The 16,862-nt window shown below is 43.5% G+C and overlaps 1 protein-coding gene across 1 annotated transcript; it reads left to right on the top strand.

Annotated features, from left to right (window-relative positions):
- Nucleotides 1–11,311: 11,311 nt before the first annotated feature.
- Nucleotides 11,312–16,773, top strand: LOC120698014 (pentatricopeptide repeat-containing protein At4g39530-like). The gene is made up of 5 exons (XM_039981447.1): nt 11,312–14,428; nt 14,522–14,587; nt 15,391–15,506; nt 15,920–16,288; nt 16,423–16,773. The coding sequence occupies exon 1, from the start codon at nt 11,513–11,515 to the stop codon at nt 14,195–14,197; it is 2,685 nt and encodes an 894-aa protein (XP_039837381.1). The 5' UTR covers nt 11,312–11,512; the 3' UTR covers nt 14,198–14,428; nt 14,522–14,587; nt 15,391–15,506; nt 15,920–16,288; nt 16,423–16,773.
- The last annotated feature ends 89 nt before the right edge of the window (nt 16,774–16,862 follow it).

Raw genomic sequence — 16,862 nt, 5'->3', positions numbered from 1 at the left:
CGGTGCCGCCCAGGCCCGGCGCCCCCCCCCCCCCCCCCCGCGCCGCCCCGCCCTGCCGGCGCCCCGGCTCCGTCGCGGCCCTGCCCCACGGCGTCTTGCAGGAGAAGAAGAAGGTCGCTCACCGTTAAACTTCTAGGTGAGGACTTGAATAAAAATTTCACATCCTGTATTTTGGTAGTGCTTTTAATTTGTTTGTTGGTAGGTAGTTGTATGTCACTAGTTTAGATAGAAAACTCGATTGTCTGGTAGGTAGTTGTATCTCACTTTGCCGCTCTCGCCACCGCTGGAGAGTATTTTGGATAGAAAATTGTATTGCCTGTGATGATATATGCTATATATATATTGACCTTGAGCTTGAGCATGAGTGTTAGTCGAAGTGTGTTATTTCTGTTCTATGGATATGGTTATCATGGTTGTCATGAAACCATGTGACACATCCATGCCCAAGCAACAACTCGGGTGCGATAATGTTAAGATTGGGCTGAATGTGTCTCATGGTTTAATGGCGGTCATGAATTTATTATAGGTTTCTTATGCTTCAAGTTCAAGGTCAAATGAAAGGGAACATATCTGAGGCATGTTTGTTGGTTGTCGACCACTGTGCTATTTTATCTTTGCAGAATTTCAAACTGAAATGTTCAATTATTGATACTATGTAGTTGTTTTTTTGTTTGTAGGAGAGGTTGTGGCACCGTTCTTGACTCGTCACTTTGCAGGACAGTTAGGTGAGTCGTCACAGACTTTCATTTACTTATCTTGTTTGTGCTTCACGTAACCTAGGCGTCTCCCGTTCGAAAGAGATACGGTTCGAAATATGCAGCTCTTTGCATATATGGAACCGTATGTGTTTCGAATTGTCCCCGTTTTTGGGACAGTCCGAGGATGTGTTGATGTGGTTAGTTTCCATGCTCTACTACGATTCGAGATAGAGTATCGGTATCATCTCTCTGTTGTTCTCTGGATACACAATCTCCCTGTTGGGACGTGTATTTGGAGAACAGCGGGGAGGTGCTGCCGAAATTCTGTCTCGGATAGTAGTAGAGTATGGAAACTAACCACAGCTACACATCTTCGGATGGGATTAGGACCTATCTTCACCTATTAGAGCATGCTAGACATCGTGTTGTTGGTATTGATTTTTAAATCACTTCCTCACATGGTAAAGGATGGATGACCGTGAGTGGATGTACAAGGGCTGGTAGAGCGAGCAAGAGTATGTTGAGTTTGCTCTAAAGGTCAATGACCTCTTGAAAAAGGCATTTGATAGAGGACAGAGTAGAATGCCGTGTCCATGTAGCAAGTGTGAAAATAGAATACATCAATCACAACTCAGTATGGGTAAACACATTATCAGAAATGGGTTTGTGGAAAACTATACCCGGTGGATCTGCCATGGTGAAGCCCATCGTGCGAGAGAAGAGGTCGTCAGACAACGCATTGATGATTATGATGATGAAGCCGGTTGCGCAGATATGTTAGCAGACTTTCATGAAGCACACTTCCAAGAAGTACCTAGAGAGGAACCGCCAGAGCCTATCGCAAAGCAGTATTACAACATGTTGTCTGCGGCATAGAAACCACTTTACGGGCATACCAATGTTTCTCAATTCGATGCTATTGCACGCGTACTGGCCCTAAAGTCTGAGTGTGGCATTAGTCGGGATGTCTTTGACAAAATGTTGACGGTTTTTGGTAGTCTGCTTCCGGAAGGACACATTCTTCCAAAGAGCATGTACGAGGCACAAAAACTTCTTCGTAGTCTTAAGATGCTGTATGAGAAGATACATGCTTGTCCGAAGGGATGCATGTTGTTTAAAAAAGAACATGCAGACGCAAACTACTGTACAAAATGTAAATCATCTCGGTGGCTGGAGGTAGACTCTGGTGACGGTCAAAAGAAACAGCCCAAAATCCCCGTGAAAATCGTACGATACCTTTCATTCATACCGAGAATCCAACGTTTGTTCATGACCGAGGAGTCAGCACAACAGATGCGATGGCACAAAAACGGCAAACGCTACCGTCCTGAGAAGATGATACATCCATCCGATGGTAAAGCATGGAAACATTTTGACAGGCGTAACACAATGGAAGCGGGGGAGGCTCAAAATGTACATGTTGCGTTGCCAACAGATGGATTCAATCCTTACGGAATGACGGCTGCCCCGTACAGTTGTTGGCCCGTGTTTGTTATCCCCCTCAACCTCCCCCCTGGAGTTATCTTTCAACGGCAGAACATATTCTTGTCGTTGATAATTCCTGGATATCCGGGGGATAATATGAGTGTGTATATGGAGCCTCTTATTGATGATTTGCTTAATGCTTGGGAGGAAGGTGTATGGACATATGACCGAGCTACAAAGACAAATTTCAAAATGCGAGTGTGGTACATGTACTCACTGCATAACTTGCCAGCTTATGCGATATTCTGCGGCTGGTGTGTGCACGAGAAGTTCCCTTGCCCAGTATGCAAGGTAGCTATGAGGTTCATCTGGTTGGCGAAGGGTGGCAAGTATTCTTCGTTCGACAAGCACCGACAATTCCTCCCTATTGACCATCCATTCCGACGTGACATCAAGAACTTTATGAAAGGTGTCGTGGTTGATGACCCTCCACCGCAGATGATGTCAGGTGCCGCGATCCGTGAGTGGTTACAGTCGTTGAGGGTTAAAGAAGGCGGTGGTTTTGTGGGTTATGGCGAAGAACATGCCTGGACTCAGATGTCGGGCCTGTGGAGGCTCCCCTACATGGATGATCTTCTTCTTCCTCATAACATTGATATGATGCACTCGGAAAAGAATATCGCTAAGGCACTATGGGGTACAATCATGGACATTCTTGATAAAACAAAGGACAATGTTAAGGCCCGAGTAGATCAAGCTAGTTTATGCGATAGACCAAAACTGAATATTCCGCCACCCAAAGATGGTAAGAAATGGAAAAAGCCTCCAGCTGAATTCGTCCTGAAGAAGCACCAAAGGAAAGAAGTATTAGAATGGTTCCAAACTTTAATGTTTCCTGATGGGCATGCAGCGAATCTAAGGAGAGGGGTGAATTTATCTACTATACGAATCAATGGGCTGAAGAGTCATGACTACCACATATGGATTGAGCGGCTTCTTCCGGTGATGGTTCGAGGCTATCTCCCTGACCATGTCTGGCAAGTGCTGGCGGAGTTAAGCAATTTCTTCTGCCAGCTATGTGCTAAGGAGTTGTCTCGGACTGTGGTTGAACAAATGGAAAAATTGGTCTCTGTGTTGCTTTGTAAGTTGGAGAAAATCTTTCCACCCGGCTTCTTCAATCCGATGCAGCATATGATTTTGCACCTCCCGTATGAGGCACGGATGGGGGATTGTTCAGGAACGTTGGTGCTACTCAATTGAGAGACAACAAAAGATCCTTCGAACCAAATGTAAAAATAAATACAAAATAGAAGCTTCCATTGCAGAAGCATACATTCTGGATGAGGTCTCCAACTATACAACAAAATACTATGGTGAAACCCTTCAAAGCGTGCATAATCCACCCACTCGTTACAATGAAGGCGAAAATGAAACGAACCTCAGCCTCTTCAAAGGGCAACTTGGAAGTGCAAGTGGTGCGACTCCTAAGGCCTTGGTCAATGAAGAGTTGCGTACTATCATGATGTATGTGTTGACAAACCTAGTGGAAGTCGAGCCGTACATACAGTAATTTCTCAACAAACTATTTCCTTGAGTATTAACTATTATGTATCCAACCCCTTTACCTCTCATTTATATAGGGAATTTACTCAACAATTCTGGCGTCGCCGAAGAGTTCCAACCCCACAGGAACTTGACGCCCTTCTTAAGTCGGGTGCGGGACAAAGAGCCCCCGATTTCATTTCTTGGTTCAAGCACAAGGTATAACAAACCATCATGCTTGTTAGACATTTGAAGTTCCTTTTCCGTGCGAATAGTATGGCAAACCATCATGCTTCTACCTGCAGGCCCAAAATGATGCGTCTATGTGTCCCGAGTTGAGACAGGTTGCCAATGGTTGTGCCTATAGGGTCTCATCATACTCCGAATATGATGTAAATGGATATCGCTTTCACACAAAAAGCCACGAGCATAGTCGGCCCAATCGAAGAACAACAAATTCCGGAGTTTGTACGACAGGCCTTGATGGGGTCGAGTATTATGGCATAATTGAAGAAATCTATGAACTCATATTTCATGGTTGCAAACCTCTTAAGCCTGTCATATTCAAATTCCATTGGTTTGATCCTAACGAAGTGCGACGGACCCTTCATATCGGCCTAGTCGAAATTCGCCAGTCATCAGTGTATCTAGGAGACGATGTCTATATTGTTTCTCAACAAGCCACGCAAGTTTATTATCTCTCATATCCGTGCAAAACCGACGATCGCCTTATGGGTTGGGACGTTGTGTACAAGGTATCACCACACGGTAAAGTACCTATTCCAAATAATGAGGATTACAACATAGACCCAAACACATATGACGGGGAGTTCTTTCAAGAAGATGGGCTTGAAGGGCATTTTGAGATAGACTTAACCGGAGTGATCGAAATGGAAGTACACGATGATGAAATGGTTGATAACGAGGACGCTAGTGAGGATGTTCGTAATGCGAAGGACCTAGAATTACTTAAGCGATTACAATTAGGCGATGATAATGAGGATGAAATTCCACTCGACTTGCGTGATAGTGATGATGAGACATATGATCCAGCTAATCCCGATGAAGATGATTATTTCTAATACATGTATGATCCGTACTAATTGATTTATTTTTTTAATCATGTTACTTTTTAATTATGTCGCATTTATTTTCTTTCTCTTTATAAGATCGTTTTGTATATATGTGCTGATTGGTTTACTATTTTTAATTGCAGGTGATTGAAGAAAGATGCCGGGCGGCGGACTTCAACGATCGGTCGCCTCACTGTACAGAAGAATGATGCCACACTCGGATGCTGGTGAGGGCTCCGATAGGGGTTCCGAGTTGGGGCGAGGCAAGGGTCGAGGGAAGGGTGGACCCAAGAGGGGTGGAGGGAAGGGTGGAGGCAGGAGGCGTCGAGAGCCTTCGCCTGTACCGCCGTCTGAGGAGGAGGAGGAGCCTGCCCAGGACGAGGAGCAGGAGCTGGAGGAGGAGGAGTGGCAGGCGGACGCGCAGGAGGAGGAGGGAGTCGTCTGAGGAGGACATGGCCGAGGATACCTCTACGCCGGCTGTTTGGTTGCGAGGTCCCTCGCGACTCCCAGATAGGCCGATACCTATTGTCTTGCGCCCGCTGATTCAACCGTGCAGGGATATGTAAGTAATTTGACATGTTATTACTACCTTTTCATTTCCTAACTCGAAAATCAAGGTACAAACTAATATTTTCTCTTAATCACTTTTGCAGGAGTTGGACTGTCCTCAGTGGTGGTGCTCACAAACACAAGGTCAACGGCATCCTGGGTCTTTTGTGCATGGAGCACTTCCCAAGCCTGGTCCACTATCAAGGACGGTACGAGCCGGCCTGGACGTGGGACCACTACATCGCCGCCAACAACGATCAGTTGGATCGGAGCGGCAGAGCCTTTAAGAACAAGGCGGAGCGGGTAAAGGGCGAGCTCTGGGTAAGTTTTTCCCGACAAAAAATGGTGAATACATCACATTTATTGAACATTTTGTTAATGATGACATGATCCATCGTCTTTATATGCAGGATTTTTACAGGTGTGATGAGGAATACGAGGAGCGGGCGGCGATTGTGGCTCACAATCGATGCGTTAAACTCATGAAGGACATGCATTATGAGTTGCAAGTCCAGTGCGTCATCAACTATTGTGCACATTTCCTAAAGCAGAAGATCGGGAAGTCTGAGGCGATGGATTTGAAGCTGACCCGAGAGCAATATTTACAGGTAAGTTCAAATTTATTATAAGATGAAAAACATCGTTAAATGTCTCTTTTCTTACATGTCATGCATTTGATCACGTGTAGGTTCCTGCGTGGTGGTGTCGTAATGACACCGTGTGCTGGGAGCACATAGTGGACAATTGATTCGACCCCGAGTGGCAGGCTTTGCACGACGCTGGCCGGCAGCAGCGATTGCTGATGCCAGGTCCAGCACACCATCAAGGCAGCCTCAACAACGACGAGTACAGGGCTAGATGGGTACACAGTACACAGACTCATTTCTCTAATCTAACATTCAATTCAGCATAATTTGTAATCAACTTCTTCCTTTTAGCATAATTTGTAATTCAACAGGGCTAGATGGGTACACAGTACACAGACTCATTTCTCTAATCTAACATTCAATTCAGCATAATTTGTAATCAACTTCTTCCTTTTTCGCAATCGTCCTCACATGAAGGCCAGGAGTGCAACCCGTTCGTGGGATGGGCTCTGGCCCGCAAGGGCAAGGCGACATCCAACGTCACCTACAACCCTGACGACCCGCCCTCGGCGTACAGCAACCCGTCCGTCCACAGTCATATCCAGGCGTACACAGAGATGGGAAGACATGTCCATGGGGCAGACTGGGATCCGAGGACCCAGCCCCTTGATGCAGAAGTTATTATGAGGGTGGGAGGAGGCAAGAAACATGGGCGCTACTACATTGGCGACGGCCTTTTAGACACGGCCAGCACTCCCACCCTCTCCCAGATTCGAGCGAGGAGCACGACCAATAGCCCGGCCATACGCCCACGGCTGTCCGCGTCGCAGCTCCAAGTGCAGGAACTTCAGGTTATTTCTTATTTATTCATAGTTCATTCGTTTTGTACATATATTTGCTTTGCATTGTAACATTGTCATGAACTATTGTAACACCGAATGCAAGCGCAACAGGCGGCGTACGAGGCGGCACTGGCCGAAGAGAGGAGGATACGACAAGAGAATGAGCAGAAGCAGGCGGCCGAGATGGCCCAGATGTACAACTACATTCATGGTCTTTCTGTCCAAATGGGTAATCCCATCCCAGCCATGCAATTCCCTGTGGCTCCTCCTCCTCCTACTCCTCCGGTGAGTATCTTGAAAACCCTTTAGTTTCTTTTGAAGTATTAGATACTTAGAGAACTTTAGACTTAGAGATTGTGACTTACATTACTCACTTAACGATTTAGGGGACCTACATCTGATCCTTTAGTGCTCTATTTATTGGCAAAATAAATAAGCGAAAAGGAAAGCGTTTGCAATAGCGCTAGTGTATCTAAGTTTCAATTTGGAGTTTTCATTTGGATATCCGAATTCGTAGAAAATTTAAAGTAGGTTCCGTTTTGAAAAAAGTTACTGGCTAAACTATCCCAAACTACATATAGAAATGTTGAAATTGATTTGTAAATAAAGTCATTGGCGAAGGTTTCTTCATAGAAGAGGTTCATGGATTCGTTTGCGGTAATTTGGTCGATCTAGTTTTGCAAATCAAATTTGAAGCTGAAGTTTCAAGCTCAAATTACAAGATGCATTATCATAGGAATTCGAAATCAGGTATTTCAATGAAAGTTTGAACTTCTCTTCTGTCTGTCCCAATGCATTTCAGTAAACGAGTGTAGCATATCTCCTCTCATGAATTATAACTTGAGAACTTGGTTTTTGTCTCACCTGCAATTTACTATCTTACTTTTTTTTGCAGAATCTATCGGCGGCATCGAATACGCCAGAATTGTCGCCGGGCATCTCACCGACGCTCCCACAGCAATTTTTCCCGCTTCAATTCGGCGGCGCCCCACCGTTCGACGACCCACCACAGCCATAAACTTGTTTATTTCAATATTTATGGACTTGTGAACTTCTGGATATGTATTTGTGAACTTCTGGATATTTTGTGAACTTGCAGGACTTTGCATTGGACTTCTGTATGTGTTTGATGTTATTTGTGGCTAGTTGTGATATATAATGTCTATGACGTTTGTTATGATATGTAATGACTGTGATATATATGTTGTGATATGGGGTCCTTTTTATGTGAAAAACCAAAAAAAATATGATTTGTTTGGTCACCTTGCCGTGTACCAGGGACTAGGCACACGGCAAAGTGACCATTTGGCCAGCCCTGAACACCAAGTTCGCCGTGTGCCAATGCCAGGGGCACACGGCGAACCTAAATACTTTGCCGTGTGCCAAAGCCAAGGGCACACGGCAAAGAGCTCTGCTGCTGGGCCCCCGTGACCGATTTCGCCGTGTGCCTCTATCCAGGTGGCACACGGCAAAGTGGGAAATTTCGCCGTGTGCCTGCTTCCTGGCACACGGCGAAGTCCTCCGTCACACCGTTAGGCCGACGGCGTCACGACGTCTGGCCTTTTTTTTGCCGTGTGCCCTTGGATACACACGGCGAATGTGTTTGCCGTGTGTGCGACAGATGGCACACGGCAAACTAGGCCTCTGCCGTGCCTAGCGCTGCTGTCAGGGGTTCGCCGTCGGGCCACTGACGGCGAAGTCTTCGCCGTGTGCTTGGGGCACACGGCCAATTAGAGAATTCCGGTACTCAAACTACTTGAAATACTCGAATTAGAGAATGGGGGAGAAGAAAGATGTATCATCTAATCATCATGGATATCAGATTAAAAAAACATCATGGATATCCAATACTCGAAAAACGTGTTAATATTTTGGGTCCACCCCATAGGCACATAAACCCGAGCACATGACAATTAATCGTATTGAATGAAATAGAAAACAATAATACGATATAATATGATTAGAGTACGATACCCTTATTTTACATATAAGCATAGTGACTATTCTACACCTAACAGTCAAATTACTAACCAAACCGACTAAAAATTACCAAACCGAATTATTGAGTCATGTTCAGTGAAAAGGTGTGTACGTAGTAGTTATTACTGAACAGTAATTAATTAGGTGTAGCTAAACCTAGAATATAAAATAGCACATGGGTTATAATTATATTTACTTCAAAAATTATTGGTCGTTACGAAAAAATAATTAACAATTTAACATTATTAGCCACTTACTTATTCCTCATGCAACATACCAAATAAATAGTACTAACGAGAAAATTATGCCTGTCGTTCTTTCAAGATTTCTATCCAGTTGTTTTATTTGGCAACTAAGAATTTGATGCGATGATGTTGGTATTTTTTAAAAAAGAAATATCTACACATAGTATACAGTTTTCGTAATTAGGTCATCAAAGTAGCATAATCCGTTCAGAGATTTATGGACATTAATTTGTAATGAGGCTTGGATCTTCGTATGCTATATCAAGATCTAGCTCACTAGGATCTTCATATGCTATATCAAGATGCAGAGATACATTTGTTTTTGACAAACAGGCATGATGTCTGGATATATAGTATTAAACTAAGAGGGAAAGATGCATGGTCATTGATTAGTGGCTAGACTTGGATTCTCTCATGCTGTTCCAAAGACTTATATACAAGGAATAGTAATTAGACATGATGGATTCCCGCAAGCTCCATATGGAAACAAATATAATCCTTTAGTATATGCACAAATTGATTCATAGTGAGACCTGGATTCTCACATGCTATATCAAAGATGCACTGCCATTGATTAGTTGATAGACATGGATTCTCAAATGATCTAAGGCTCATGGACATTGATTAGTTGTTAGACACATGGATTCCCACATGCCTATATAAAGATGTGCAGGTGCAGGGTATAAGGTTCACATCTCTAGCAGCAATCCTACTAGTGCAGGAATGGCTACTACTAAAGCAACCCTTCGCCCTCTAGTCTTTGCCTTAGCTCTTACTATGCTCGTAGCGCTTGCTCATGGGAGCTTTTACGTTCACAGGATACATGTTTTTGAACATTGCATGGATGTCATAAAAAAAGACCCCCCACAAAGCAATAAACCAAGTAAAAAATGCGACAATGTAGTGAAGAAAAGTAACCTAGTTGGTATTTGTTCTGTCCTCACCCCAGAAGACGAGCAGAAGATAAGCGTGGAGAGGCTTGTTAGTCTCGGGCGCCGGTATGGCCAGGAGTTCACACCCGGGGCCAGATGCGGATCCGGTAGGTGCTCGACACCATTCTATTATTGTTCGTAATGGTTTCTTATGCTGTTATCATGTCCTTCTAGATATTAAAAATGCTAAAATTCCTGGTACACCACCTCATTTTTTCTTTCCGAGTAAATTGCGTGCAGAACCTCATTTGTGATATCGGCTACTTTTTGCAGCTTACATTATTCCAGAACTTCCGGGACCACCACTGTTGTGAAAGGCACATCCCTGAGCACTCCTGATGAGCAGATAGAGAGCGCTATAATAATAGAAAAATAAATATTTGCATATGGCTGAGATCAAAAAATATTTCTGTCATGTCATATGGTGCGTGCTATGAATGAAAAAGTCTTCTGATCTACTATATGTTGGTTTTTGCAACTGGTAGGACTGGTGTGTAATATGCTGAATAACAACATGAAACAGTGAGAGCTTTATGTTGAATGCATCTTCAAAATACACAAAACAGGTTCCCTAAAGACATTGATCTTCAGAGAACAAGTTAAATGGAAAAGGCATCGTTGGCTCCAAACGCGGCACTGCTTATGAAGAACATGCTCCTGCTGTATATCAGTTTGGCACGGCAGTGTTCCTGTCCACTTTCTGCTTAACTTACCCAGGCAGTGGGTTACATGTTTTAGTGTAGGTCGTTATGTGATGCCTTGGCTCAAGTCTAGGTCTAGCTACACAGACTGCCCATTGAGCTTGTGATTTGAGCTTTTTTTTTCAATAAAAAAAAAGACCAAACGTTGTAGTAAGGTTTAGCCTAGTTTCCTTAATACGAGGCATGAATTCTTAGGCCATGTTTAGTTCTCAAAAAAAATCTTCAGTACCCATCACTCGAATTTTCGGACATATGCATGGAGAATTAAATGCAGTTGAAAAAATAATTAATTATACAGTTTAACTATAAGCGACGAAATGAATCTTTTAAATTTAATTAGTCCATAATTGAATATTAATTGTCAAATAACAACGAAAGTGCTACAGTATCAAAACTCAAAAAAATTCGTGAATTAAACAAGGCCTTCTATAAAACTGCGGTGCTCTATCTTAGTGTTTAGTTAAAAATAAATAAAGATATCCAAAGCACCTGCAGAAGTCTCTGAATTCCGAAATTTGGAGAACTTATCGGTGTTTCGATTGGGCTTCACGTTTTATAAAGCTGGACCCGTGAAGTCGTGAACCAACCCAAGCGGCAAGCCCCATAAAAAAAAAAAACCAAGCGGCAAGCCCACCTGGCGACCATGAGTTTTGCGCCACATGCAAAGATCTGGCGTCTGTAATTGCTTAAATCTACACCCTCCAAATTACGATCGGGCGGCAGCGATAAGCGGGACAACATCAGTGTGGTAATGGGGAAAAGGATACGAATCCGCGCCTGCAAGTTGCAACAAATCTGGCTCCAAGATTGGGCCCCCATTTCCATGCTCCAAGCCGCGCCGCCGCCGCCGCCGCCGGCGACGACGCCATTGCCGACCCTGTCCTCATCCTCCTTCGTCGTCGTCGCCCGTCCCCGGCGACCCGCATACCACCTCGCTTATGTTAAGGTCTCTCTCTTTGCTACTCCTACACACATCGCTCCCCTCCAGGCCGACCCCATCTAGGCTCCTCTCTTCCGCCGCCGCCGCCGTCGCCACCTCCGTACCCGCCTTCGGTGCTCCAAATGCCCGCGCGCATGGAAGGGTCTCTGCCGTGCTGGAGATCGTCGGCCCCATCGAGCTCCTCTTCCCGGCCTCCGAGGCGCGCCTCTACGTGCGCCTCGTGCGGCGCTGCGCGCGCGACGCCCTCGCCGCGGGCGCCGCCGCCGCCCACGCGCACGTAGTTAAACGCGGATTTGCGACCGACGTGCTCGTATCCAACGTCCTTCTGGATTCGTATGCCAAAGGAGGCTCTCTGGCGGCCGGACGCCAACTGTTCGACGAAATGCCTGACAGGGACGTCGCGTCCTGGTGTACCGTCATTGCCGCGCATGCCAGCCGTGGGCTCTTCATTGAGGCAATCGGGATATTCAAGGAGCTCTTGTCCTCTGATCAGGTGAAACCAAACCGGTTTGTCATCTCATCAGTGCTGAACGCCTGTGCCAGGTCTGCTATCATGGAGCTTGGGCTCATGGTGCATGGATTGGTGGTCAAATCTGGCTTGGGAGCTGATAGGTTTGTGGAAGTTGGATTTGTCGACATGTACGCGAAATGTGGCAATGTGGGTGATGCTGTTAGGCTGTTTAATAAAATTCCAGTGAAGAGTTCCGTTGCTTGGAATGCAATGATTTCTGGTTTTGTTGAGAACAATTGTTTCGTAGAGGCTGCTGAGCTTTTTCTGGATATGCATAGAGTTGGCATGGCAGTGGATGTGGTGACGTTGAGGGTAGTAGCTGGTGTTGCGGCTGTTCTGGGAACATTTGATCTTTCTCGGAACATTCATGTTTATGCACTTAAAGTGGGCTTGGGAGTAGATTGTTTTGTTGTGTCTGAATTGATCAAGTCAGCTGGGAGGGTAGGTGAAACTCAGTACATTGGAAAGCTTGTTGCTGCTGTTAGAAGGCCTGATGCATCTTTGTATTCTTTGGCTATCTCAAGCTATCACTCAAATGGTTGTCAGGATGAAGCAGTGAAACTTGCAGAAGTTTTTCTTCCTTCAGGTCTCAGTTTGAGAGAAGGAGACATGGTTACAGTGTTAGATATATGTCAAATAGAAGAGGAGGTTCAACAAATGCATGCTTTTAGTTTGAAAACTGGAAATATCTGTTATACTAATGTTTGCAATGCTCTTATGTCGGTATATTCTGAACTTGGATCACTGATGTGTGCAGAATTAATCTTCAAAACTATGCAATCACAAGATATTGTATCATGGGCTGGAGTCATGGCAGGCTGCGTTAAGAACCTCCAGTATGAAAGAGCATGCGGTTACTTTAGGCAGTTAAGTGATGCTGGAGCACCTCTAGATCAGCATTGTATTGCCACTGTCGTGAATGCTTGCACCTTTCTTCAGGACTTGGATAAGGGAAGGCAGATTCACTCTTTAGCTCTTAAACTTGGGCTGCTACTTGTTGATTATGTCAGTGCATCACTAGTAAACATGTATGCAAAATGCCATAGCATTGAGGGTGCTGGTGAGTTATTTTCCCATGCTGTGTTCCCACGAAATTTAGTTGTAATCAATGCCATGCTTTCTGGATATTGCTGGAATTTCCTGCCAAAGAAAGCTCTGCTGCTATTTTACAGGGAATATCAGTTTGGTCTGCGTCCTGATCAGTTCACTTTCTCAATTGTTCTTGGTGCATGTTCTGATATAGGAGCAAAGAAGGCTGGTGAGCAGATCCATGGCTACCTTGTAAAAGTTGGTTCTGAATGCATGGATGTCATTGTTGGAAATGCTATCATAGACCTTTATGTTAAGTGTGGATGCATTGCTAGTGCTTGTAGATTCTTTCATAGCATGAAGAGTTGGAACATCAATTCATATGCCATGTTAATGTTGGGTTATATTCAGAACAGATGCAGTGATGAAGCTCTTCAGCTTTTCTCTAAGATGCAGCACAGTGGATTGCGCGCAAATCGTGTCACCTTCGCAAGAATCTTACGGGGTTGTGCTGATCTATGTGCTATTGATTTGGGGAGACAATTGCATGCTTCCATCATAAAAATGGGTCTGCTTTCTGATGTATATGTCACTAATGCACTTGTAGGAATGTACAAAAAATCTGATGTTTGGACTGACTCAAGAAGAACTTCTCAAGAAACTTTGGCAGGAAATGTTCCAGAACAGGATACCACAGATAATTTCAGTTTAGAAAAAAGGTACACTAGCAGGGCTCTTGAAGAAGTTGGGTTGTTCACATTGGATGAAGAGAATGACCATGTAAGTTTGGCTGATGCTCGGAAGAACTACATTGCTGCTGCTTCTCAGTTTTATGGAAATCTACTTCCCATAGATGTGGTTGGACGTGAACTTGGGATCAAGACCAACATAGGGAATGGAAAAAATGTCAAGTACAGTGGGAGTAAGCTTTTGCTATATTACAACGATGGCAACTACCAGGGAAACAGATATGGATCGGTTAAGTTATTTAACTTGTTTCAAGAAGGCAGCCAAAAATCTGATCATTTTGTCCTTATTGTTTCCATTGATAGTGGGAATTCAAAGATAAAGGATGCAGGATTTGTTAATGTCGAACCAATGAAAAGCTATGGTAGTGCCCCTGCACTTGGTTTTCCTCCTTGACAAACTATAGTGCATGATCAGAAGTAGAGTTTGGCCTGCGATTCTTTATTTCAGCAAAATTGAACTGCCATGTTAACATATTGGCATGCAAGGAAAACCAACTATAAGCATAGGCCAGAGTCCATGCATCAGCAACTTCTTAGATCGACACAAGCATATGAAGTTCACATGCTGAATGGCTCATTTGCATGCAAGAATATATCAGAACATTAGCTGGTTGGCATACAAAAGGTATCTAACACTCCGTGTTTTTATTGTTGTTGCTTTTCACTTTTCAGTATATGGTGAACAGATAATGATTTTCGGACAATTTCTTTCATGCAGGTGACACTCTCAAACAAACGAGGGGAAAGTAGGCTGGGAAAATCAGCTTGAGCTTTGAATGCCAATGTGAGTTAAGGTTCATAAAGTTTGTTAAATAAATTTTGACATTGCCTAAGCACATGCTTTTACCTATACCTCTTATGCTGCTATTCCCTCTTGCACTGTATACATATTAATCTCTCTTTTACCTAGTCCAATTGTAATATCCATTATCATGTGTAGAAAAAAAAAGACGTGCTGTCCCGTAGGAAGCTACGTTGCATCATTTGCTAATATCCATCCACTTCATTTGTGTAGTTGTGGAACTATCAAACTTAAAAGCAAGTGAATGAGCCCAAGAACAGAGTCTTAGTCAACATTTCTTATCTGACTTCTCTATATTGTGGTTCATCTATCAACACTGAAACATAGCTTTGACACTCTAAGACTATATGCATATCATTGCTTCTGTTTTGCGGTCACACCACTTGATCTGCCTTTTTCATAGTATTGGTATTCAATATTTTGAGGAGATGTTTCCTTTATAGTGAAATGAGAACGCATGGATCAGTGGATGTATTTTTAAAACATGTGGATTTGATAGTCTATGGCCAACTGGCGTAGTGTCACCTGTGTGTTCCATGTAAGGCCTACTAGTTCCTCTGTAGATTCAATCTTTAGTAAAATGAACTTGCAAATAACTATTATGTAGAAGAACTATAGCAAAACAACAATCTGATTTTTTTTTTCCTTTTGAAATTTCTTCTTGCTATTCTATCAAAATTACCCATGCTAGGTTCTGACTTCTGGTTGGTCAAGCCTAACATCGTATACTTTGCACGGTTGGCGAATCCATTTCTGGCTTAGCAAATCTTTATTCATTTTGATAGGTACTGGCATTAAACTTGCATGAAATGGATATTACAGCAGAAGAGCAAGATTGAAGAATGACATGCATTTTGATGCATCATTCCTAGCTACCATCCACAAATTCAGCAACTTCAATGTAAGCTTGTCCGCTTTCCTACAATTGTATTTTTTTTTTCGAACTTATGTCTGAGATTTGTGTTCTTTCTGAAAGTTCAAATACGATTGGTATCAGGAAGCTGATCCTACTATATTATGACAGCCTCACCCACCATAGGATTACTAATTCATAATTACATGTATTCTGCTTTGCCTTGCTGCAGCCAATTATGCAGTTCCAATTTGATGGTGCTATATGTCTTGAGCTCTGTAAACCGAACAGATAGTGTTGTAGCTTGAAACAATACTCATAGGACTGTTTGATCATACTATATTATGCATTGGTCTTGCTAAGCCATATTCACTACATGTAATGGCATACGCAGCTAGCACAATATTTTCATAAAGAGAGGTGTCATGCTAACACAGCTTGCTTGTTCTGTCGTTCATCAGGGCCTGAAAGAAGAATAGAAGAGAAGGTACCCACAGCATCGCTCGGCGAAACACCAAATATTGGTGAAGTGCAGGTGGCTGAAGCAAGAAACTTTGGCATTTTTGCCATTATATAACCTAACTGCTATGCACCTTACTTTTTTGGTTGGTGCATTAGGATTATACATTTATTTATACTGTATTGTTGTACTGACTTGAGGCTGTAAGCTGTATCTAGAGATGTCTAGATTTAGGTATAGTGTTATTTATACTGGTACTGTACACGCCAGACGCTCCGCTGGATTCAGCTGGTGTGCTGGAAACTCTTACGAGTTAGAGCAACAATGTGAAGGTCTCCCTGTATTGTCATTCACCAGTACTACAAACCCAGTGAGTTCTCTCACCTCTTGGAACTTTAAGTGAGATCAGATCGAAGTGATTTGTTCTGTGGTGTTTATCTTCCCCACTTTATTTTGACGCTGATCTATTCAATTTTTGATGCTCATCTATTCAATTTCAAGCAGATTTTGCTACTGCTAGGAGAATGGAAAGTTGGCAACCTAATCAAAATCAATACAAAGGAAGAAGCACCTTGATCGAGCCGGAGAGGCTTTTAAAGGTTTGGCCCTACTTCATGCTGAAATTGCAGTCGAACGTAGATTAACAGAGGGGTTAGCAGAGCGTGCCCTATTGGAATGAGCGACTGTTCACTTCGAACCTCATCTTTTCTGGGAGCAATTACTTATCCTTGGTCGCTCACATTTCGCGTGACTCTGATTCAATGGAATTGTTTGCTCTATTTGGTCAATGTTGTATCACGTTTGTATGGCGCATGTTATGAAAAAAACAATGAGCCGCTATTCCGTTTATTTCAAGAGTGTGCCATCTCTCTTTTCTGTTTGCACACTCTCCTTTTTCCGTTTTGAGCTCTGAACTTCTGAAGAAATTAGAGCGAGCCTTTCTT

This window comes from Panicum virgatum, chromosome 3K (assembly GCF_016808335.1).
Source record: "Panicum virgatum strain AP13 chromosome 3K, P.virgatum_v5, whole genome shotgun sequence".
Taxonomy (NCBI): domain Eukaryota; kingdom Viridiplantae; phylum Streptophyta; class Magnoliopsida; order Poales; family Poaceae; genus Panicum; species Panicum virgatum.
Note: the sequence above shows the minus strand (reverse complement) of the source record. Positions and strands in the feature narration are given on the sequence as shown.

Excerpts from the sequence above, each read along its gene's own strand:
- LOC120698014 (XM_039981447.1), top strand. The coding sequence starts at position 11,513 with ATGTTAAGGTCTCTCTCTTTGCTACTCCTACACACATCGCTCCCCTCC.